This window comes from Kogia breviceps, chromosome 16 (assembly GCF_026419965.1).
Source record: "Kogia breviceps isolate mKogBre1 chromosome 16, mKogBre1 haplotype 1, whole genome shotgun sequence".
NCBI classification, from domain to species: domain Eukaryota; kingdom Metazoa; phylum Chordata; class Mammalia; order Artiodactyla; family Physeteridae; genus Kogia; species Kogia breviceps.
In genome coordinates, this window is record NC_081325.1 from 1801325 (window position 1) to 1826586 (window position 25262).

Below are 25262 nucleotides of genomic sequence, written 5' to 3' on the forward strand. Positions count from 1 at the left end.
TTCTTACAGGAAAGACTTTAACTAGCAAAGCAATCGGGCAATAAGTTACATATTTTTAAAACGTCTTTAAAGTATCCAAATTGAGTGGATCAAAACTCAAAGTTCCCTTCTGATTTAATCAGTTACTGATGAATTTACACAAGTGCTCAATCAGTTGACCAAAAACTGAGGGAGCTAAAGTATCTTCTAAGTTATTTGATTACCAAAGGAAAAAGAGGCCACTATCAATATCCACTGTAACCACCTGCACGCACCTGGCCCTCGTCCAGTACTGCTTCTTTGCCCAACACGGGGAACGCGTGTTCTCCCTAGTCGCAGAACAGAAGTCACCACCACCCCACGGCTTCACCTGGCACTGTCTGCTGCTGCCCGTTACTCCCCTTCTCCCTTATAACCCCTTGCCCACCAGGCAGTCTCCCATGTGCATTCCTAGAGGTCTCTGACTTCACTACTTTGGCAGTCATCTCATCATTACTGGTATTTCTCTTCTGTGTTCATAATCTACCAAGCTGTGAGTTCCTTGAAGGTATCTGTATATTCACCACTGTCTAGCACCATCCATCCCTGGGAGATAGAAGAAACTTGATAAATGTTTGCTAAAAGTAAGTTAAAATTAAATCAGAACTAAGGTTATACTGTTGAAAATAATTCAGTTTTATAAAGTATTGTTTGTGTTCATTCAATGTCCAACAATAAAAATTTCATTGGTTCATAGCACGGGACGGCTACGCTGTATCAATCATAATCTAAAACAACCAAATTCATAGTGTAACTCTGTAACTGTGCAACAGATAAGCAACTAATATTTATTGTGTTCTTACCCTGTGCCCAATACTGTTGTAGGCACAGGGTAGACAGCAGTTAATAACTCAGAGTCTAGTGGGGAAAATACACACGAAAGCCAGGTGGGGGTAGGAGACTGCAAGTTTAGACGGGGTGGACAGAAAGGCCTCACGTAGAGGAAAAGCTAAGGACCCGGTGGAAGAGGTGCATGTGGTGCAGTTATGAGGGGCAGAGTAAGACCCAGTCACCCAGACTTCATAACTCCCATCTGCAGGAAGCCCCCACCAATGGCCCATTCCTCCCGAAAACCACCAGTTCTTACAGCCCATCCCCACTATCTACCTTGACTCCTCCAGGGTTTACGTCTTTATGTTTGGGAATCTACTTATGTCAGCGCCCTTCATCCTGCCACGCTAATCTCCAAGCACGTGCTTATCTTGTCTCCGTGTCCCAAGCATCCCAATGCCACTCACTCACTGTGCGTCACAAGCAAAATCTATTATTCTTTTTTTTTTTTTTTTTTTTTTTTTGTGATATGCGGGCCTCTCACTGTTGTGGCCTCTCCCGTTGCGGAGCACAGGCTCCGGACGCGCAGGCTCAGCGGCCACGGCTCACGGGCCCAGCCGCTCCGCGGCATGTGGGATCTTCCCGGACCGGGGCACGAACCCGTGTCCCCTGCATCGGCAGGCGGACTCTCAACCACTGCGCCACCAGGGAAGCCCCTAAAATCTATTATTCTTAACCTCGTCTCTCACCTTCCTGAGAAAACACCCACACCCTTGCAATATGTATCTTCTTTATTGTTCTTTTTTAGACCTGGACTATTCTCCCTTCCTCTACCATCAAAGTCCCCAACTTTGAACCTCGTATGATCAGACTACATAACCTACTACTCCTTTATTGTCTACCATAACCTAAAGAGTTTATTGGGATCCTCTCCTTCATTCCTGAAAATTCTCTGGCTAAACAACTGGAAGAACAGAGTTGACATTAACTGCAATGGAGAAAACTGGGGATAAAACAAAACAAAACAAAAATGGCAGTGTGATTTGTTTTCTCACTGTTATCACACTTTGAGAACCACAGCTATTACGGCATTAAAAAAAAAAAACCTACTGCTATAGGCAACGACATGGATGACAAAAGTTGAACCAAAGTCTGACATGAATATGTGTGATTCCATTTAGTATGAAGTTTTGAGAATAGGCAAAATAAATTCACAGGTCCAGAAGTCAAAATCATGGTTGTCTAGGAAGCTGGTATTGCCTGGGAAGGGGTTTCTGCCTTCAGGGATGATAGGGATGTTCTTTATCTGGGTGGTGACTATACTGGTATATATGTTTGGGCTGTACACTTAAGATTAAGGCACTCTGAGAATTCCCTGGCAGTCCAGTGGTTAGGACTCTGCACTCTCACTGCCAAGGGCCCAGGGTTCTATCCCTAACTGGGGAACTAAGATCTGGCAAGCCACATGGTGTGGCCAAAAAAAAAAAAAAAAAAGATTAAGGCACTTTACTGGGTATCTCTTACTCCTGAATAATTTTTTTAAACTGTGGTAAGCAAACTAATTCTAACTATTTTTGAGTTGGAAACCTATGTAAAAAGGCAACAACTCTTCATCAGAATCAACCAGTAAACTTGATTGAATTTAAATGACCACGTCAGGAAACTTATGCAATCCAAATTTAGAACAAAGACAAGCTACAAGGTCATTCTGTAACATCAAAAACCAGAAAAGGTTTTTAAAAACAACAGAAAAATCAATGAAACTAAAAGCTGGTTCCCTGAAAGGATAAACAAAATTGATAAACCACTGGCCAGACTCATCAAGAAAAAGGGAGAGGGCCCAAATCGATAAAATCAGAAATGAGGGACTTCCGTGGTGGCGCAGTGGGTAAGAGTCTGCCTGCCAGTGCAGGGGACACGGGTTCCAGCCCTGGTCCGGGAGGATCCCACATGCCACGGAGCAACTAGGCCCGTGCACCACAACTACTGAGCCTGTGAGCCACAACTACTGAGCCCATGTGCCACAACTACCAAAGCCTGTGCACCTAGAGCCTGTGCTCCGCAACAAGAGAAGCCACCGCAATGAGAAGCCCATGCACAATTAAGAGTAGCCCCCACTCGCCACAACTAGAGAAAGCTCACGCACGGCAGTGGAGACACAATGCAGCCATAAATAAATAAATAAATAATTTTTTTAAAAAAAATTTTTTAAAGATTGCATTACATTCCTTAAAAAGAAAAAAAAATGAAAGAAGTTACAACCAACACCACAAATATACAAAAGATCATATGAGACTATTATGAGCAACTATATGCCAATAAAATGGACAACCTAGAAGAAGTGGACAGATTCTTAAAAAGGTACAATAATCTCCCAAGACTGAGCCGGGAAGAAGTACAAAATATGAACAGACCAATTACCAGTACTGAAACTGTATGAGTAACTAAAAAACTCCCAACAAGCGAGAGTCCAGAACCAGATGGCTTTATGGGTTAATTCTACCAGACACTGAGAGAAGAGTTAACGCCTACTGTTCTCAAACTATTCCAAAACATTGCAGAGAGAGGAACACGTCTGAACTCACTCTATTTAAATGTGCCACCATCACCCTGATACCAAAACCAGACAAAGGTATCACAAAAAAAAGAAAATCACAGGTCAGTATCACTGATGAACATATATGCAAAAATCCTCAACAAAGTTCTAGCAAACCAACTCCAACAATACATTAAAAGGATCATACACCATGATCAAGTGGGATTTATCCCAGAGATGCAAGGATTTTTCAGTATCTGCAAATCAATTAATGTGATACACCACATTAACAAACTGAAGGATAAAAACATTATGATCATCTCAGTAGATGCAGAAAAAACTTTTGATAAAATTAAACATTCATTTATGATATAAAAAAAAACTCTTAGGAAATGGGCATAGAGGGAACATCCCTCAACATAACAAAGGCCATATATAACAAATCCATAGCTAACATCATACTCAATGGTGAAAAGCATTTTCTAAGATCAGGAACAAGAAAAGGATGCCCACTCTCACCACTTTTATTCAACATGGTTTTGGAAGTCATAACCACAGTAATCAGAGAAGAAAAAGAAAAGGAATGCAAATAGGAGAAGAAGTAAAAATGTCACTGTTTGAAAATGACATGATCCTATACACAGAAAATCGTAAAGATGCTACCAGAAAACTACTAGAGCTCATCACTGAATTCAGTAAATTTGCTGAATACAAAATTAATACACAGAAATCTGTTGCATTTCTATACACTTAAAATGAAATGTCAGAAGGAGAAATTAAGGAAACAAGCCCACTTGCCATCACGTAAAAAAATGAAATACTTCTGAATAAACCAACCTAAGGAGACAAAAGACCTGTACTCCAAAAACTATAAAACACTGATGAAAGAAAATTAAGACAACACAAAAAGATGCAAAGATATACTGTGTTCTTGGATTGAAAGAATCAATATTGTTAAAATGACCGTACTACTCAAGGCAATCTACAGATTCAATGCAATCCCTATCAAATTATCAATGGCATTTTTCACAGAACTAGACAAAAAATTTTTAATTTGTATGTAAGCACAAAAAACCCCGAATAACCAGAAGAATACTGAGAAAGAACAACAGAGCTGGAGAAATCACACTCCCTGATTTCAGACTATACTGTAAAGCTACAGTAATCAAGACAGTATGGCACTGGTACAAAAACAGACATACAGATCAATGGAACAGGATAGAAAGACCAGAAATTAACCCACACACTTATGGTCAATTAATCTATGACAAAGGAGGCAAGAATACACAATGAAGAAAAGACAGTCTCTTCAATAAGTGGCACTGGGAAAACTGGACAGCTACATGTAAAAGAATGAGATTAGAACATTCTGTGAGACCATATATAAAAATAAATTCAAAATGGATTAAAGACCTAAATGTAAGACCGGATACAACAAAACTCCTAGAGTAAAACACAGGCAGAACACTCTTTGACATAAATTGTAGCAATATTTTTTCAATCTGTCTCCTGAGTAATGAAAATAAAATCAAAACAAAACACAGGGCTTCCCTGGTGGCGCAGTGGTTGAGTGGTTGAGTGCCAGCCGATGCAGGGGACATGGGTTCGTGCCCCGGTCTGGGAGGATCCCACATGCCGCGGAGTGGCTGGGCCCGTGGGCCATGGCCGCTGGGCCTGCACATCCGGAGCCTGTGCTCCGCAACGGGAGAGGCCACAACAGTGACAGGCCCAAGTACCACAAAAACAAAAAACAAACAAAAAAAATGGGACCTAATAAAACTTAAAACCTTTTGCACAGCAAAGGAAACCATAAGCAAAACAAAAAGACAACCTGCAGAATGGGAGAAAATATTTACAAACAAAGCGACCAACAAGATATTAATTTCCAAAATATAAAAACAGATCATACACCTCAACATCAAGAAAACAAACAACCCAATCAACACATGGGCAGAAGACCTAAATAGACGTTTCTCCACAGAAGACATACAGATGGCCAACAAGCACATGAAAAGATGCTCAACATCAGTAATCATCAGGGAAATGCAAATCAAAACCACAATGAGGTATCACCTCACACCAGTCAGAATGGCATCATTAAAAAGTCTACAAATAATGAATGCTGAAGAAGGTGTGAAAAGGGAACCCTTCTACACTGTTGGTGGGAATGTAAGTTAGTGCAGCCAGTATGGAGAACAGTAAGGAAGCTCCTTAAAAAACTAACAGTAGAGCTACCATATGATCCAGCAATCCCACTCCTGGGCATATATCCACAGAAAACCCTAATTCTAGAAAATACATGCACCCCAATGTTCATAGCAGCACTATTTACAGTAGCCAAGACATGGACACAACCTAAATGTCCACTCACAGATGAATAAAGAAGATGTGGTACATATATACAATGGAGTAGTAGCCATAAAAAATAATGGAAAATTGCCATTTGCAGCAACATGGATGGACCTAGAGATGACCATATTAAGTGAAGTCAGAGAAAGACAAATATCATATGATATAACTTATATGTGGAATCTAAAAAAAAAAAAAAGATACAAATTAACTCATTTACAAAACAGAAACAGACTCACAGACACAGAAAACACTTATGGTTACCAAAGTACATTGGCAGGGGCTGGGAGGCATAAATCAGAAGTTTAGGATTAACAGATACACACTACTAAACATAAAACAGGTAAACAACAAGGATGTGCTGTACAGCACAGGGAACTCTACTCAATATCTTGTAATAACCTATAAAGGAAAACAACCTGAAAAAGAATATGTATGTATGTATAATTGAATCACTTTGCTGTACACTTGAAACACAACACTGTAAATTAACTATACTCCAATTAAAACGAAACAAAACAAAACAAAAACTAGCAAAGTTCCCTACTAGACTGGCAAGCGCAAGCACTGTTGTGATGCAGCACTCAGACGTCTGCATCTAAAACAGAGCAGGACCCTATGGTCCCTGCCCCCCATGTCCTCAGCCTGCCTTTTTGCCTATGGAAAAACTTTAGCCAAAGATAAGTTTAACCAGAGGCGTGAGAAAATGCAGAAGCAAAGAAAAGCAGTCGAACAGGACAAAACAATAATAGTTTAGTCATTAAGCAAAGGCAAGGCACTTTAGCTCCTTCTCAAGGCTGTAGCTAATATCCTGAGCCCTCTCCGGTGGGCTGTCTTGTAAATACTAAAACCCGCATCAGGTGGGAGAAGTGAACTACATTAACTGTAGCCATGACAGAAGCTGCCGCAATTCTAAGAACAGGCCTCAAGAAAATGGGAACAAACCGACTTTGGAACCGAAGATGAACTACTCAGAACAGTCAAGATGACGCTGGCCAGAGGACCGCATGACCAGCTTCAAGATGCCTGTCCGAGCTGCTTGCGCTGCTTCCACGTGGGCCCCTCCCGCCGCCTATAACAGCTCTTGACACACGACTGTCGACGGGGAGGGGAGTCGGCCTTTGGACAGGAGTCGCCCTCCCCGCTCCCGGCACCCAAAAGAAAGCAAACTTTCCTTTCCACCAGCCTGCCTCTTCACTGGCTTTTGAGCAGGAACACCCGGAACTCACTTTCGGTAACACATCTCTTGCCCACGATAAAAAGAAACCTCCCCTGCTTCATTTCAGCTTCATCACTACGATCCTAGAGGTATATTTACTGTCGGCATGACACACAAAAATACAATTCCACCTTAACCTGTTACTTAGTATTGATGCTAAGGCCTTGGTAAAGGGAGCATATACAGCAAAACGCCTAGAAAGGATTATTAGCAGGTGGACTCAGATCTTCCTGATATCAAAATCTGTTTGAAACGAACGGACAGCCTTGAAACCTCCAAAGACTGCCACGTAAACATTCTTTAAAGCAGCAGGGCGGAGGGGATAAATTCTCTACCTCGTGAGGCGGAAAACGTAGACGCAAACAATTCAAAGCCTCCCTCAGGCCTTGAGAAGTAACTGGTCGCTTAGGAAGGTGGCTTACCGGTCTCCCAAAGTACACGTCCTTGAAAGCCACCAACACCCAGCAAAGCTTTCAAACCCGGAGCTCTCTGCAAGACAGCACCTGCCGGCAGGGAGGCCGGCCCTGACCAGCAGGAAGGTGACGCACCGACGCGCTCCTCGCGCAGCTGCGGCCCTGCGCCTCCGCGCAGCAGCTCAGAGTGCAGCCGAGACCACAAGCGGAGGGAGCCCGCGAGAAGCCGCCGCGAAACAACGCTCGCAGGCCCGACACTGACCCAAAGCTCCCCTCGCCGCCCTGCGCCGCTCCCCGCGCGCCCGCCGTCCCTCGTGGACGCAGGGCGACGAACACACCAGCTCCTCCGGTCCTCCCCACCCCCACCCCACCCCCGCCACGAAGTCCCGCTCCGCCGCCCCGGCCTCTCACTCCACTCACGCCAGAGCCCGAGCCGTCGTCGTTGCCGCCGCTACCCTTACAAACCACCCGCCACAGCCTCCGCGGCCAGCCCACTCCGCCCGGGCCCGAGGGCTCCTGGGAAATGTAGTTCCCACCTGTCCCTCTGCGCTTGCGAGAGCGCTCAGCCGGACTCATGCAAACTACCACTCCCGGCGACCCGACGTTTCACGTTACTAGGCGCTCACGGTCTGGAGTCTTCCGCCCGGGCGCGGGCAAGGGGTGGTGGTGGCGGGCGGAGAGGCGGGGGGGAAACAGCTCCCGGAGAGAACTTCCGGGACAGACCGAGCCCCTCCCCTGCCTTTCAAAAGTTCGGCTGGCGCCCACGCGGTTGGGACGGGGGGGGGCGCTTCTGTCTAGTTCCGCGTGTCTTTTGTTTTTTGTTTTTGTCTTCTTTGCCACGAGTGACCAAGTAAAAGAAAAAAGGACATTCGGCCACACTCTCTGATGAGTCAAAGGTAACCTTGTGATGAATTCACTCCTAAAGTAGCTACCGCTCGTCTTTTCTGCCTAATGCGTAGTTGGCTCTGCGCCCGTTAGGTAATAAAGCCTAATTTTATTTTGTTTATTTTTTATTAAAATAAACCTAGTTCTGTTTTGAACACTAAAGTGCAAAACTCGAAAACCGTTTTCGTAATTGCCACTGCAGAGGCAGGCCCTGCAAGTTACCATAGTGTCCACACCGCGGCTTTGTGTCTGCTTAAATAAATATGTAAAGAAATCGAAGTGCTATTTGTAACAATCGGTACAGTGTAAGAAACGAACTACTGTTACCAAGTCCAAGCTTGTATTGCTTGCGCTGGAGGAGAGGCCAATAATCCGAGAGATCGGTACTTGGGGCAAGGACTAACGACTGTATTCGGAAAGCCAGCGGACCGAGAAGATGGTGGGCTCGTGCCCCTAAAGAACCATCTTGCCTGAGTTAGAATTCAGGCTCCTTTTATACTCCAAGGGCAGTCAAGTCAAACATCTCCTGTTCCCATCAGCCTCTGGAGGGGATGGGTTAATTTCTTCCTCCCTCACAGGTGGGCCTGGTCAGGAGGTGTGTGAGCTAAACAGAGGTATTTTAGCTTAATGCTCATTACCTGGCAGGCAGGGTTCCCAGAGATGGGCCATTGTGTATACCTTAAGCTTACAGGCAACATCCCTTTAGTGATTCACTTGTAATAGAATACAGAAGGTTCTTTCCTATTACAGTCCACCACTGTCAATGTCCATTCCACAATCCTGTGGAAAAGAAACGAATACCATTCTGCTGAACAGAGGTGATAAATATTCCTTAGAATCTGTAGTCAGTCCTTTTTACCCACAGCTGTTTGAACCCAATGAAACTTAGCACTTGTTGTCTAATTTGTAACTGAACTTGGGGTTTTGGTTCCACTCCCCAGTACCTATGCTAGATTCCTGTATTTCTCTGGACAAAATTAAACAAATTGATTGCCCCTTCTCCAGTGGAATTCCCATCTACTTCAGTTGGATGGACAGACCTGTTGGAGGTAAACTCATGTCAGCACCCAAAGTTTTAATGGGATTGGCCACTGCTAGCTCTTTAGCATTATAGATTCTCCTGCCTGGGCACACACCTGCAATGGCCTGCCATACAGTATTCTAAAGGGGCTTAATTTAAGCCTGCTTCTGGGAGCCACTGATCAGGAGCAAGACAAGGCTGTTCACTCTCACCACTATTATTCAACTTAGTTTTGGAAGTTTTAGCCACAGCAATCAGAGAAGAAAAAGAAATAAAAAGAATCCAAATTGGAAAAGAAGTAAAGCTGTCACTGTTTGCAGATGACATGATACTATACATAGAGAATCCTAAAGATGCTACCAAAAATTGCTAGAGCTTATCAACGAATTTGGTAAAGTAGCAGGATACAAAATTAATGCACAGAAATCTCTTCCATTCCTATACACTAATAATGAAAAATTTGAAAGAGAAATTAAGGAAGCACTCCCATTTACCACTGCAACAAAAAGAATAAAATACCTAGGAATAAACTTACCTGAGGAGACAAAATTTCTGTTTGCAGAAAACTGTAAGACACTGATGAAAGAAATTAAAGATGGCACAAACAGATGGAGAGATATACCATGTTCTTGGATGGGAAGAATCAACATTGCGAAAATGACTCTACTGCCCAAAGCAGTCTACAGATTCAATGCAATCCCTATCAAACTACCAATGGCATTTTTCCCAGAACTAGAACAAAAATTTCACAATTTGTATGGAAACACAAAAGACCCCAAATAACCAAAGCAATCTTGAGAAAGAAAAACGGAGCTGGAGGAACCAGGCTCCCACACTTCATACTGTACTACAAAGCTACAGTAATCAAGGTAGTATGGTACTGGCACAAAAACAGAAATATAGATCAATGGAACAGGACAGAAAGCCCAGAGATAAATCCACGCACATATGGTCACCTTGTCTTTGATGAAGGAGGCAAGAATATTCAATGGAGAAAAGACAGCCACTTCAATAAGTGGCGCTGGGAAAACTGGACAGCTACATGTAAAAGAATGAAATTAGAACACTCCCTAACACCATACCCAAAAATAAACTCAAAATGGATGAAAGACCTAGATGTAAGGCCAGACACTATAAAACTCTTAGAGGAAAACACAGGCAGAACACTATGACATAAATCACAGAAAGATCCTTTTTGACCCACCTCCCAGAGAAATGGAAATAAAAACAAAAATAAACAAATGGAACCTAGTGAAACTTAAAAGCTTTGCACAGCAGAGGAAACCATAAACAAGACAAAAAGACAACCCTCAGAGTGGGAGAAAATATTTGCAAATGAAGCAACTGACAAAGGATTAATCTCCAAAATTTACAAGCAGCTCATGCAGCTCAATATCAAAAAAACAAACAACCCAATCCAAAAATAGGCAGAAGACCTAATTAGACATTTCTCCAAAGAAGATATACAGATTGCCAACAAACACATAAAAGGATGCTCAACATCACTAATCATTAGAGAAATGCAAATCAAAACTACAATGGAGTATGACCTCACTCCAGTCAGAATGGCCATATCATCAAAAAATCTACAAACAATAAATGCTGGAGAGGGTGTGGAGAAAAGGGAACCCTCTTGCACTGTTGGTGGGAATGTAAATTGATACAGCCACTATGGAGAACAGTATGGAGGTTCCTTAAAAAACTAAAAACAGAACTGGCATAGGACCCAGCCATCCCACTACTGGGCACATACCCTGAGAAAACCATAAAGCAAAGAGTCATGTGCCACAGTGTTCATCGCAGCTCTACAATAGCCAGGACATGGAAGCAACTCAAGTGTCCATCAACAGGTGAATGGATAAAGAAGGTGTGGCACATATATACAATGGAATATTACTCAGCCATAAAAAGAAACAAAATTGAGTTATTTGCAGTTAAGTGGATGGACCTAGAGACTGTCATACAGAGTGAAGTAAGTCAGAAAGAGAAAAATAAATACCATATGCTAACACATATATATGGAATCTAAAAAAAAAAAAAAAGAAAATGGATCTGAAGAACCTAAGAGCAGGACAGGAATAAAGATGCAGACGTAGAGAATGAACCTGAGGACACGGGGAGGGGGAAGGGTAAGCTGGGATGAAGTGAGAGAGTAGCACTGACATATATACACTACCAAATGTAAAATAGACAGCTAGTGGGAAGCAGCCGCATGGCACAGGGAGATCAGCTCGGTGCTCTGTGACCCCCTAGAGGGGTGGGATAGGGAGGGAGAGAGGGAGATGCAAGAGGGAGGAGATACGGGGATGTATGTATGTGTATAGCTGACTCACCTTGTTATAAAGCAGAAACTAACACACCATTGTAAAACAATTATACTCCAATAAAGAGGTTAAAAGAAAAATCTTACTGGTGAAAAAAAATGTTTTCCAAGAGTGCTTAATGATACAATGTTAAAGATAAAATGCTGACATAAAAATGCAAGATAGATATTATGAATATAGTATCGTTTCAATTTTGATAATCCTATATTCCATTACAATACATACATATAGAAAAAAGCCTGGAAGAAAAAGCAAAACAAGAACCCTAGTTTTGAGATTATTTTGTTATTGTTACACAGTTCTGTATTTTCTGAGGTGAACATGAGCTACTTTTCTATTAGAAAATATTTTTTAAACACCAGGTCCGAGGACTTCAGAACTCACCCAGGACAAAGCTGGATCCAGAGGTGGGTCTGAGCAGCCCTGCTGGCTTCAGCCCGCCTTGTCCAGCACAGGCCGGGCACGTGATACAGACTGTTCTGAAAATGGTGAAAGATTCATTACAGTGTTTTGTTTGTTTATTTTTTGTTTTTTAACTGTTGGGCATTGAGAGCAAGATAGATTAACCTACACAGCGTAGTCTAATATCTTTCACAGTATCTATCATTAGTCCCATCTACACCCTGATCATTTTGAATCAATTTGAATGTAAAAGACTATCAATACCTATGAAGTTAATAAATATTAAGGCGAAGCAAAGGCAGAGTCAAATCAAGGGACTTCCATTTAACCAGACCTCATGAGAAAAAAGAAATGTGGAGCCCTCGTTCGTTAATTTGTTGGGCGGATACTGCATCCTGGGTGTGATACACAAGTGTGGGTGGGGTAGGGGGAAGGGTCCCAGGCAGAAGGAACAGCTGTGCGAAGGCCCTGAGGGTTTTGCCCACCTGAAGGAAAAGCCACCTCGGCCAGAATGAGGCTTGGGAGAGGCCAGGCCTTGAACCATGATAGGACATTTGAATTTCATTTGAAACATAATTTTCAAAATAAGAAAAAGTTTGCTCATGCTTCAGTGTGGAGAAGAGGGGAGACAGTCAGGGCTCCGCTGCTGGGCGGAGGGCCGGGGCCAAAGGGATGGGGACAGGGCCTGGCTCCCGGGAGTGGAGGGGTAGTCGAGGGCCGAAGCCCAGGACGGAGCCCCCCGGCAGTGGCTGTCCCGGAGGGGGCTCTGCATGCCGGGGACGCGCTAGGACACAGCGGACCTTCTGCCGTACACCGGGGGTTGTCTACACACAGATGGCATTTAGGGCCTTACATGGGCACTACTGCCCAGCAAGGGCCTAGGGTGGGACTACAGCCAGGGGAACCCGGCAGTCAAGGGTTAAGAGGCCGTGTGGAGAGGGACACCTGCTCGCTGAACCTCCTTAAACCAGTGGGACCCACTGCCCTTCAGGGAACGCCAGCTTCCTGTGGACAAGCTGCTAGAACAGACTCCAGGTTCAAAGACCGACAAAGAGCTACTGTGAATTAAACCCGGTATCTCACCATTCATTAGTTTATTGTTTCTTTTATATATATATAAACATTTATTTATTTATTTATTCATTTATTTTTGGCTGCGTTGGGTCCTCACTGCTGCACGCGGGCTTTCTCTAGTTGTGACGAGCAGGGGCTACTCTTTGTCGCAGTGCACAGGCTTCTCATTGCGGTGGCTTCTCTTGTTGTGGAGCACAGGCTCTAGGAGCATGGGCTTCAGTAGTTGTGGCACGCGGGCTCAGTAGTTGTGGCTCATGGGCTCTAGAGCTCAAGCTCAGTAGTCGTGGTGCATGGGCTTAGTTGCTCCACGGCACGTGGGATCTGCCCGGACCGGGATCTGCCCGGACCAGTTCTGGAGCTGCCCTTTGCACAGACAACACACACAAGCACACAGCTCTGTTGCAGCCACAGATGCAGCACAGCAGACACACGGTCTGCACTTGTCTTTTCCACTTCACAATTTATCTGAGAGATCATTCCTCACCATCACGTATCGAACTGCTTCCTTTGTTATAGTAGCTGGTGTGCACATTTTAGATGTTTATGTACATTGGAAAATAATGTCCAAAAAGATTGCACTCACACTATGTGAGAGTTTCTAAAAATGAGAGACCATGTTGTCATTCTCTACCCAGAAAATGAACTGAGAATAGGCATGAATTATTCATCCATCCACAGAAATAGTGAGTCAGGTAAGTGAGCAAAGCCGTGTAAGGGAAGAATATACATTTCTGCCTAAAATGTAGGTAAACTGGGACATTCTGTTTCTGATGTTCATAGGCAAACTATTAAATACCAGAGAAGCACCCAGCACCCAGCTGGAGTTGAATGTGCTTCACAGAACCAATCAGGCTCCCTGTAGGCAAACCCCAGGGCTATGGCCCAGGATGGGGCAGGCTGGGCCAGCCTTGCCAATGACCCACAGAGGGGAGAGCAGCCTACAGGGGCAGGCCCCGCATTTGCAGGCCTGGGTCTAACGACTTTGGACTTCAATTTTTACCTCTTACGGTGAGGTGGTTAGATGGTAAATAAATTTTGGTGTATCCATATCCATACTCTGTTGATCTTTTTAAACTTTTGTGTAACTAGAAATTGTCATTCGTAAGAGTTTTAGAAATCTGAAAAAAAATTATTACAAATGGGGTGAGAAACAGATACAAATAATTTATTTAAATTTTGTTTTTAGCTAATGCATAATGAATTGATTTTTTCTTAGTGTACACATGTAATTTTAGGCATTGCTGATGTTCTGAGCCAGTATCAACTGAAGTCTATCCAGAAGAACCATATTTATATTGCAAACCCAGATTTTATATGGGAATCTATCAAAGAAAGGAGACCAGTGGATGTAAAGAATTACGATCCCTGTAAGTCACTGGACATCGCACCAACTCCTGATCAAAAGGCAGGCAGCTCTCGTAAGTATTTCATATCAAGTGCTTAATGTATTAGAGGTTCTATAGTAAAAATTTTGGTTTGTCAACGATATTACAGACAAAGGATTGTCCAGAAATACTATGAAAATAAGTAGTCTTACTATTATTTCAGAAAATGGGCAGCAAACTAGTGAGACAAAAGACTACTTTAGCAATAGAAATAGATTTCTCAATGTTCAGTCTGCTGCGGTCACATTCAAAATGACTACAAAAACACTCATAATCTCAGAAAACCTGAAGTGTAATTTTTTTTTACTCTATGCAAAGCAAAACTGTATTGCAGTCATACAAAGGTTACATTAGGAACAAATAGTATGATGCAGTTTTACGTTTATTAAACTACAGTTCAAAGCTTAAATTTACACATTCTATATACACTAAACATATCTACTGAAGTCACACTGTTCTTCCACTGACATTTGATATACCCGAGTGAAAGACATTAACTTTACAAACCTTTTTTTTTTTTTTGCGGTACGCGGGCCTCTCACTGCTGAGGCCTTTCCGGTTGCGGAGTGCAGGCTCCGGACCCGCAGGCTCAGCGGCCACGGCTCACGGGCCCAGCCGCTCCGCGGCACGTGGGATCCTCCCGGACCGGGGCACGAACCCGTGTCCCCTGCCTCGGCAGGCGGACTCTCAACCACCGCGCCACCAGGGAAGCCCCGTGTTTGAATACTTTAAGGTGATGAGAGACTCATCGGGACGATGCTGGAAGCTTATTTCCTTCTCCCCTCTCAGGAGGCTGGCAGGGAGCCGGTGCAGCCAGGCTGAGCAAACTGGGAGAAAACAAGCCTGTTTCTGGGCCAGGTGTTGAACCTGGGCCCACCTGGCACTTGGTGTGCACGCTCCCTGGTGTGGACCCTCACCTGCAGATCCCTGCGCAGCTTCTTTGTTTGTTTGTTTGTTTTGGGGCTGCACCACACAGCTTGTGGCATCGCAGTTCCCTGACCATGGATCCAAGCGGCCCGGCAGTGAAAGCACAGAGTCCTAACCACTGGACCACCAGGGAAGTCCCTGGACACCTTTCTTATTGCTTAGAGAAACTAGGTGTCCCGAGCAATTCTTTGGTGGATCTTGCTTTTGGTGTTGCATCTAAAAATCTCATCACCAAACGAAGGTCATCTAGATTTTCTCCTAAGTTATGTCCTAGAAGTTTTATAGTTTTGCATTGTTCCTTTAGGCCTCTGATCCATCTTGAGTTTTCCTTGTGAAGGGAGTTTTTCTGTCCAGCCTACTCCACACGAACCCTTCAGGCCATTTCCGCTCTGCCTTTATGTAGAACCCTGGTGTCTTTGACATAGTCTTCTTTTTTAAAAAAAATATTTATTTATTTATTTAGTTTTGGCTGTGTTGGGTCTTCGTTTCTGTGCGCGGGCTTTCTCTAGTTGCGGTGAGCGGGGACCTCTCACTACCGCGGCCTCTCCCGTTGCAGAGCACAGGCTCCAGACGCGCAGGCTCAGTAGTTGTGGCTCACGGGCCTAGTTGCTCCGCAGCACATGGGATCTTCCCAGACCGGGACTCGAACCCGTGTCCCCTGCATCGGCGGGCAGACTCTCAACCCCTGCGCCACTGGGGAAGCCCTGACATACAGTCTTGGCTGTCCTTCCACCCATCCTGCCCGTCACCCCTCACGCACACAGGTGCAGGGTTTCCTTCCTGCTGCGGGGCCTGCCCGCCTCTCCAGTGGCTCCCAACACCTTGGTGAGGGACCCTGTGAGCCTGCTGGTGCCCGAGGGAATTGGGAGGCTTGTGAGGAGCTGCCTCAAGGCCTCCTCCCACCTTCCTCCCCGATGAGGCAGGAAGCTCAGGACCTGTCCCACAACTCACACTGCAGACGTCCAGCTCCGTTCGGGGCCGTGGGCCCAGGGCCAAGGGGAGCTGGCATCTTTGACTACTCTGCCTTTTGCTGTTTATATATGTATAAACCATCTAAATCCGAAACGGGCTCGTTATATCTTTACTGGCCCAATCAGTCAGGTCTTGGCCCTGGCCTGCCCTGCTTGTTTGCTTCACGTAATTACAGAAGACAAACCGGGTACCTCCTCACATTGTTACCAGAAACGTATACTAATAAGACAAAATTTTGCAGTGTTTATCAAAATTTAAATCACTATGCAGTGATCATTTCATAATGTATAGAAATATCGAATTACTGTGTTGTGCACCAGAAACTAATATCGTGTTGAAGGTCAGTTATGCTTCAAAAAGAAACAAACTCATGGAAAAAGAGATCAGACCTGTGGTGACCAGCGATGGGGGTGGTGGAAGGGGAGAGTGCACGAAGGTGGTCCAAAGGTGCAAACTTGCAGTCATACGACAAGTAAGTAGTAGGGCTGTGATGGACAGCATGACAAATAGGATGAGCGCTGCTGTGTGTTACATACGAGAGTTGTTCGGAGACTAAATCCCAACAGTTCTCGTCACAGGAAAAATATTTTTCTTTGATTTTGTGTCTGTGTGAGACGATGGATGTTCACTAGACTTACCGTGGTCGTCATTTCATCGTGTATGTAAGTCAGATCATTATGCTGTACATCTAAAACTTACACAGTGCTGTGTGTCAATTATATCTCAATAAAACTGGAAGGAAAACCTAAATCACTGCCCTCTTTGACCTATAAATTCTGCTAGCAGGAATTCTACCTGTAGAAATTCATCTTACAGAAATATGGACACACCAACACATGCATGTATTATATGTGCATACATACACAGTGCAGTGGCATAGCATGTGCAATAGAGCTCATTTCAAAAGTTGTATAAATGGGTGTTTATATATGTATGAGATAAAAATCTGTCATGTCATATTCCAAACTAGTTGCCTTTGAGGAACAGGAACTTTATTTCTGTCTTATACATTTTTGAATTAATTGAAAAAATTTTACAATGAACATATATACTTAAAAGTTTTTATTTCAAAAATACATACAAGCAGAGTAAATAGTGTAATGAACTCCCTCAAGACTTAAAATGCTTTGTGAAGTTTTTGGACATTTAGAACAGCCTTCTCTTCCATCTTCTTTTGCTGCTGAGGAAACGGGTTGGCTCTCCTACAGGACGTCCCACATTCTGGACATGTCTGTTTCCATTTCTCTTTCCCCATATTTCTTGTAAACTGGAAATTAGATCTAAAGTCCTGAGTAGATTAAGGATCAGCATTTCTGTCAACATGAGCCGTGAAGGCTGGTTGTTCTACTTTAATAATGCCAACATTGATCAGCAGGTTTCCCCTGTGGAGTTGTTTGCCTACAGCCAACACTAACCTGTGGACAGATATTTTGGCATCCAGTTCCTCATCAGTCTTTCAGCTGATGATTTTGTTGTCTGAATCATTTTATGAAATATTGGGGCTCTCTGTTTTTTCTTCTATGCTTGTTAGCTGGAATTCTTGTGAAACAATCAGCTGTTCCCCATCAACTAACGTTGCTTTATAATATTTTTTTAAACTTATTTTAAAAATATATGGAAGCATTAGAATTGCTGTGTGTCTTCCCTTAGAGATGAGAGTGCCTGGAGGGCAGGCTATGGTGTAGCAGATCGCTGTGTTCCTAATGCCTAGGATGCCTTCCTGTGAGCCAACTCGAACATCTGGCGCTGCTCTCAAGAGGCGCCTGCCAGATCAGTCTTAAATGAACTCAGGGAGTCCATTTAAAAGAGTTAATTTTGTAAATTAAGTTGCCAGCTGAAACTTGTCACTCGAGGATGAGGTCATTACCCACCAACAGCTGCGGACCTTCAAGGCCCCCTGAGAGGAGCTCAGGGCGGAGATCAGGAGTGAGGCGCTCTGTGCTCTGGGAAAAGCTGGAGAAGGTTTTAGGAGCCCGGTTCTCGCCTCCCCTCACATCTAGAAAAGCACAAAATCCCTAATGGGGCGTCCGCTTCTCGTGGCCAGCAGCAGCGCGTGCCTGACCGCTCGTCTCCTGGCCGGTCACCCAGGCCCTCAGCTGCTGGGGCGCTGTCCCCTGGACATAGCTCTCATTTTGCCCCAAATAAAACCCAACTCGCAGCTCTCACCTTGTGCATTTATTTTCAGTCGACAAAGTTCACAGTTAAATAAAAAGCTCGCTGCTACAAAGACTTTATTTGCTTATTTGCAATTCAAAGTGAGAAATATTTCACCTAGCAACTCTGGGCGACAATTCATTTTGAGGGGTGACTATTTTTGTCAATCATTCATAACGTGTACAAATTACTTTTATCACCTCCTCTGATTTTTCTCGGTGGGAATTAAAAAAACAAAACCCTACTAGAAATTGGAAAATAAATGTTTTCCTTATCTTTAAACAGCACTCCCTAAAATATAACAGCACTATGAGCTAGCTGTGTTTGATTGGATCCTTCACAGGCGTTAATCGGATCAAAATCACCCAGACAAGGGTCACCTGCTCTGGGCAGAGGGCGGCGCAGAGAAGACACGCCACGAGCCTGACCCTCGCGCTGACCCTCTCGCCCCGCCCACTTCCCGCCTACGTCCCGCAATCCCCGCCCACCAGCGCTACAGTGCAACCTCCCCTCCGCGGCTCCCTCCCCCTCAGCCCACGCCCCGCCCGCGCTCCTCAAGCCCCGCCCACCGGCGCTACCCGGCGGCTTCTCCTCGCGCCTCATCGCGCTGCTCTTCCTTCCGGCCGGGGCAACCCCCACCTCAGCCGGCCCACCTGCTTCCTGTGGGCGGTGCGGGGCTCCGGCGCGCCCGCCCTGACGTGATTGTTGTGCGCGCGCGTCGCTCTGGGGTCCCGAGCCCGCCATTGGCGTTTTCTGGTCAGCGGCATCCTTCTGGCGGGGCTCGGGGCCGAGCGGGGGACGCGCGTCGCAACTGCTTTCCCCGTGGCTGGCAGAGCTCCGTTATGGCTGCGGCGGAGGCGGAGGTGGCGAGCGCGGCTGCAGTTTCTGGTTCGGGTGCCGACGGCAGTGGCCAGTCGCCCGGAGTCGAAGGAGAGGGAGGAGGAGCGGTGGGCAAAGAGAAGGACGCGGCCGCGAAAGGAGCGGAGGCCGTCGGGGACAGCGAGGATGACGGCGAGGATGTGTTCGAGGTGGAGAAAATCCTGGACATGAAGATAGACGGGGTACGTGCGGGGCCCGGGCCGGGGGGAGGCTCACGCGCGGCGGTCGGCGCGGCCGGGGTGGTGCTGCCCGCTCAGGAGGCGCTGGAGGCGGTGTAGACGGATGTCCACGCCGCGGGGACATTGAGAGGAGGCTTCCTTCTTAGGCCTCGTCGGCGCCATCCCCATCCCCGGGGGGGGGGGGGCGGCGTCTCCGGTCCGAGAGCCTGAGCATCCTCGCCCTCTCTCCCTGCGCGGCGTGTGCCTGCAGCCTCGCAGGAGCCTTGAATTCCTCGCCGCGCCCTGCCCGGCGCTTCCCGCTCAGTGTCTCTGTGAAAGCCTTGTTTCACCCTGGTCCCCGCAGAGTGAGGTGCTTCCCCATTTATGCCCTTCAAGCTTATCGTTTTTTACATGTTTGTCTCCTGCTAGATCGTAGGCTCCTTCAGTAGACTATGCTTTTTATTAATTTGTTATCGCTGACACTTTAATCCAGTGCCTAGCATGCCGTGATTGCTTTGTGTATATCAGATGTTAAGTGAGTGAATGAATTGTGGGCCGGAGGCTGGGGGAAGGTGGGAGGATGGGCAATAGGAAAATAGTCTGTTTTAGTAAATAGGTGTAAGATGACCAAAGGCCCCATACGGTGGTCGTTCTCTGTATTGTGTTCTTTTTGTTGTCTGTTATTTCCCATTTGTCATACGCTACCTTATATTAATTTTTTTTGTCCATTCATTTAGCAGACTTTTTTTGTTTTCAGCTACTGCATGGGTAGGTGCTGTGTTCGGTCCTGAGGATATAGAGATGAGTTGTAGCATACACAGTTGCTGACATGAAAGATTCTCCTGTTCAGTGGGGGATAAATAACTGAAATCCGGCGTCATCAATCTTATTGTTAGTTGCAGTAAAGATAGGGACATTTCTATGGCTAATTTTCCCAAATACCTTGTAAGCACCTTGAGGTGATAGATGTATCACCTGCGTTTAACACAGTGCTTGGCAGGTGAAAGATATTCAGAAAATATTTGGTTAGGAGGGTAATATCTTCAGAATTAAGATGACTCAGTCCTTCATACAATATTTAATTTTGCCAGTTCCAAAGAATTGTAGGCACTGTACCTGAAGCCCCATATTTTTAAAAAAATTTTTCTTTCATTTAAATGGAATCTCACTATATTTGTTTTGTGTGTGTCTGCATTTTTTGCTCAACAGTGTCTTTGTGACATTTATTCCATGTTGTTGGAGCTGTAGTTTCTTTCCTCTTCGTTGCTGCATAGTTGTTGGCCCTCAAACGACTTGGGGCCTAGGGGTGCCTGACCCCCGCGCAGCTGAAAAGCCACTTATAAACTCCCCCAAAACCTAACTAATAGCCTTCTACCAGAAGGGGAAGCCTTACCCATAGTAGAAACAATCAATTAACACATATTTTGTATATTATGTGTATTGTATACTGTATCCTTAATTAAAAAGTAAACTAAAGAAAAGAAAATATTTTAAAAATCATAAGGAAGAGAAAATATATTTACAGTAATTTATACCCTAAGTTTACATCTTCTGTTTATGAGATGAATTGCTTGTCAGAACCTACATCAGTATTGTCTTATATGATACAAAACACTGTAGATGTTATATGTATTACCAGCACTGCACATCAAAAATGAAAAGATAATGTGAAGAAGTTTATTGATTCATAACTTTATGGTACCCTAGTGTAATCGATAAAATTGCTTCGCAGTAGTCTAGCCTAGACACTAATGAATGAATTGTTAGAAAATTTTTGTGGCATATAGTACTACAGTCATATTCATAGTACAGTATCAGAAACATTATTACATTTTTAAAGCAGTCACTTACCTGTAATAATACTTTCTCCAATTAGAAAAGAATATGGTAATATAATTCTTTGAAAGCAAAGTTATAAAACATTAAGAAAACTAACACATTAATTTTACATTAAATGTCACTCACTTTATGTCTTTGTAATGATTGACCAGTATTTACATATACTTTATGCATTCATTGCATACCTTTTTCTTAATTTCAGTATTTCTGGCTATGTGTTTCGTCTGTGACTTTTTTCAAATTGTCAGAAATCTCCAAAAAATTTTCATATATATATATATATTGGGGGGGGTGCTGTGTTGCGTCTTAGTTGCCGCACGCAGGCTTTCTCTAGTTGTGGTGAGTTGGGGCTAGTCTTCATTGCGGTGCGTGGGCCTCTCATTCTGGTGCCTTCTCTTGTTGTGAAGCACGGGCTCTAGGCGTGTGGGCTTCAGTAGTTGTGGCACATGGGCTCAGTAGTTGTAGCTCACCGGCTCTAGAGCACAGGCTCAGGAGTTGTGGTGCACAGGCTTAGTTGCTCCGCGGCATGTGGGATCTTCCCAGACCAGGGCTCGAACCCGTGTCCCCTGCATTGGCAGGCAGACTCTTAACCACTGTGCCACCAGGGAAGTCCAAATTTTTCAATATATTTATTGAAAAATATCTGCATATAGGTGGATCCCACAGTTCAAACCCATGTTTTTAAAGGGTCAACTGTATTCAATTGTATGAACATATTACAGTCTCTCTTTTCTACTACTGTTGATGGGCATTTGGGTTGTTTCCAGTTTTTGGCTATTGTGAATAATGCTTCTGTGAACTTCATTGAACATGTCTCCTGGTGTATTGTGCACAAATATTTCACTTGGTTGTGTACACCTAGGAGTGGAATTATTCAGACAGGTTGCATGTGTCTTCAGCTTTAAGTGGAAAGTGTTTTTGAAATTGGTTGTACCAGTTACACTTCTGCTAATGGTTTATGAGAATTCCTTTTGTTAAGCATCCTATCGGCGCTTGATATTGTCAGTCTTTATACTTTTAGCCAGTACTGGTGGGGTATCTGATGGTATTTCCTACTAATAATTTATATTTCTCTGGATTCTGTACTAGTAATCAGTGTTGAAATCATTGAGCATCTTTTCATATATTGGGTTGGCCAAAAAACATACTTTTTGGCCAACCCAATACTTATTTTTTGGTCATTTGGTTATCTTTTATGAAGTGCCTGTTCAGATCTCTTTCTACTTTGTCTTTCTTTATTGTTGTATTCTAGATTCAAACCCTTTGTGGGTGATGTCATGTATGTCTCTTTTCCTGCTATGTCTTTTTTTGGTTAATAGAAGTTCATATGATTAATGTAGAAAAACTTAATCTTTGTCTTGATGTTGAGTGCTTTTTATGTCTGGTTTGAGAAATCTTTCCCTACCCTGAATATTCTCTTTTTTTTTTTTTCTGAAAGCTCTGTTGTTTTCCCTTTCAGATTTTATATTTACATTTCACTTGGAATTGATTTTGTGTATAGTGTAATGTAGGGATCAGGTTTCATTGAGCAAATCTTTTTATTCTTTAACAATGCCTTGTAAATTTTAGAATCAACTTGTCAATTTCCTTGCACACATTAAAAACTTTGAATTTTTATTGGGATTTGCATTGAATCTGTGGGTAAATTTAGGATCAATTTAATTTCTTTCAATAATGTTTTTATAGCTTTCTATGTTGAGGTCTTAGTAAGTTGATTTTTAGGTATAATTGATATTTTTGATGCAGTGGTAAATGGTCTTTTGAAAAGTTTCATTGTCTTGTTTGTTGCTTGTACAATTAATTTTTGTGTATTTACCCTTTGTTAAAGAAATTCTATTTATTTCTAGTTGCTAAATACTTTTATTGCGAAAGGATGTTGAATTTTATTAAATTTTTTCCTGCATCTGTTAAGATGATCGCATAATTTTTCTCCCTTATATCACTAATGTGATAAACTACATTGATTTCCTAATGTTAAATCAACTTTGTGTTCATAGAATAAACCAAAATTGGTTGTGATATTACCCTTTTTAAATGTTAGATTATATATTTATTTATTATTTCATTGATTTCTGCTTTTTCTTTTTTTATAAATTTATTTTTTATTTTTGGCTGCATTGGCTCTTCGTTGCAGTGCGTCAACTTCTCATTGCAGTGACTTCTCTTGTTGCAGAGCATGAGCTCTAGGCACACGGGCTTCAGTAGTTGTGGCTCGTGGGTCTAGAGCACAGGCTCAGTAGTTGTGGCGCACGGGCTTAGTTGCTCCGTGGCATGTGGGATCTTCCCAGACCAGGGCTTGAACCCGTGTCCCCTTCATTGGCAGGTGGATTCTTAACCACTGTGCCACCAGGGAAGCCCAACAAAAATTTTTAGCTAATTATCTAGTGTATACAACCTAAGAGGATAGGAGGACGGCCCATCTGCTGCCATTTAGTTTGTCCCACTGATTAAGCTAAAAGAAAATGTGGCTACTAAGAAAATAGACATTTGGGGAATTTTGAAGATAAGTTTATAGATCCCAGGGCTATCATGAAATTTCTTAATATACAGCAAAGTCTTGGGCAATATTTGGGTTGACATTATTCCTATAAAAAAACATGTAATTCAGGTTTTCATTTGTTTTGTATACTGCTATACACATAGTGAACCTCAGTAAATATTTGTTGAATGAATGAATGAAGCGAAACTGCTGAAATGAAGGCTGTTAACAATTATCAATCAGTTAAATCTGGCGCTAAAATTGAGATCTACTCCTTGTACTTGAGAATGATTGTTAATATTCCCTCATTCTCATTGACTAGATCAAACCTAATTGATAACAAGTATTAAATTTATATGTGTTCATTACTGCCTTTTTTTTTTAATCATCAGAAAAGTTGCAAGAATTGTGTAGACTCTCCCATATGCCTTTACCCAGATCCCCCAGTTGTTGATATTGGCTTTATTATTTTTTTCTCTTTATTTATATAAATTTTTTTCTGGCCCATTTGAAAGTAAATAGTGTATTTTAAAAGCAACTTTGAGTAACACGTTTAGCAATATTTTTATGCACACAAAACTAAGGTGGCCCACAAATAAGGATCGTTGGTCTCTGTGCCCTGTTGTTGGGTGCATTCAGGCATCCCTCCACTCCCCTGTAGCGGTGTAACTTCTCCTGTGGTATTTGTGCCAAGAGCAGGAGTGCCGCTGCGAGGAGCTAAGCCAGCTGTTCTCTCACCTTGGTTTATCTCCAGTTTTAACTGCGCCTTCATAGAAGCTCTTACAAGGTTGTGTATTAATAGTTTTCTCTTTCCACACTGTTTTGCTAAAAAGCATACGCATGCATTTTCAGTTGTTATAATCACTGCCCTGCACCCAGTTATATAGCTCTCTTTTTTAGGGGGGGGCACCACCATGTGGGATCTTAGTTCCCTGACCACGGATCTACCCACGCCCTGTGCAGTGGAAGCTCGGAGTCTTAACCACTAGACCGCCAGGGAATTCCCAACATAGACTCTTAATTATTATTATTTTTTAAAAATAAATTTATTTATTTATTTATTTTTGGCTGCATTGGGTCTCTGCTGCACGCAGGCTTTCTCTAGTTGCGGCGAGCAAGGGCTACTCTTGGTTGCGGTGCGTGGGCTTCACATTGCGGTGGCTTCTCTTGCTGGGAGCTCAGGCTCTAGGCACATGGGCTCAGTAGTTGTGGCACATGGTCTCAGTAGTTGTGGCTCGCGGGCTCAGTAGTTGTGGCTCACGGGCTCTAGAGCGCAGGCTCAGTAGTTGTGGCGCATGGGCTTAGTTGCTCCGCGGCATGTGGTATCTTCCCAGACCAGGGCTCGAACCTGTGTCTCCCTGCATTGGCAGGCAGATTCTTAACCACTGTGCCACCAGGGAAGTCCCTAGACTCTTAATTATTTTAAAATTATAAAGATTTTCAGGATTATTTCTGAA

General features: G+C 43.7%; 2 protein-coding genes across 9 annotated transcripts in view; one reads left to right on the forward strand and one right to left on the reverse strand.

Annotated features, from left to right (window-relative positions):
• CENPJ (centromere protein J) overlaps positions 1-7804 on the reverse strand; it is a 45531-nt gene extending 37727 nt beyond the window's left edge. For 4 of the 6 annotated variants that reach the window (XM_059041454.2, XM_067016277.1, XM_067016279.1 and 1 more), the window contains exon 1: positions 7727-7804. The gene's annotated coding sequence lies outside the window, so the exon portion shown is untranslated. Of the gene's footprint in view, positions 1-7315; positions 7522-7726 lie in introns of those variants that run through there. The other 2 variants (XM_059041453.2, XM_067016278.1) reach the window with 1 other exon arrangement.
• A 10997-nt stretch (positions 7805-18801) lies between these two features.
• MPHOSPH8 (M-phase phosphoprotein 8) overlaps positions 18802-25262 on the forward strand; it is a 54165-nt gene continuing 47704 nt past the window's right edge. Inside the window, exon 1 of one of the 3 annotated variants that reach the window (XM_059041465.2) lies at positions 18802-19511. In XM_059041465.2, coding sequence (XP_058897448.1) covers positions 19293-19511 — 219 coding nt within the window. In that variant the 5' untranslated portion in view covers positions 18802-19292. The remainder of the gene's footprint in view (positions 19512-25262) is intronic. The other 2 variants (XM_067016388.1, XM_059041464.2) reach the window with 2 other exon arrangements.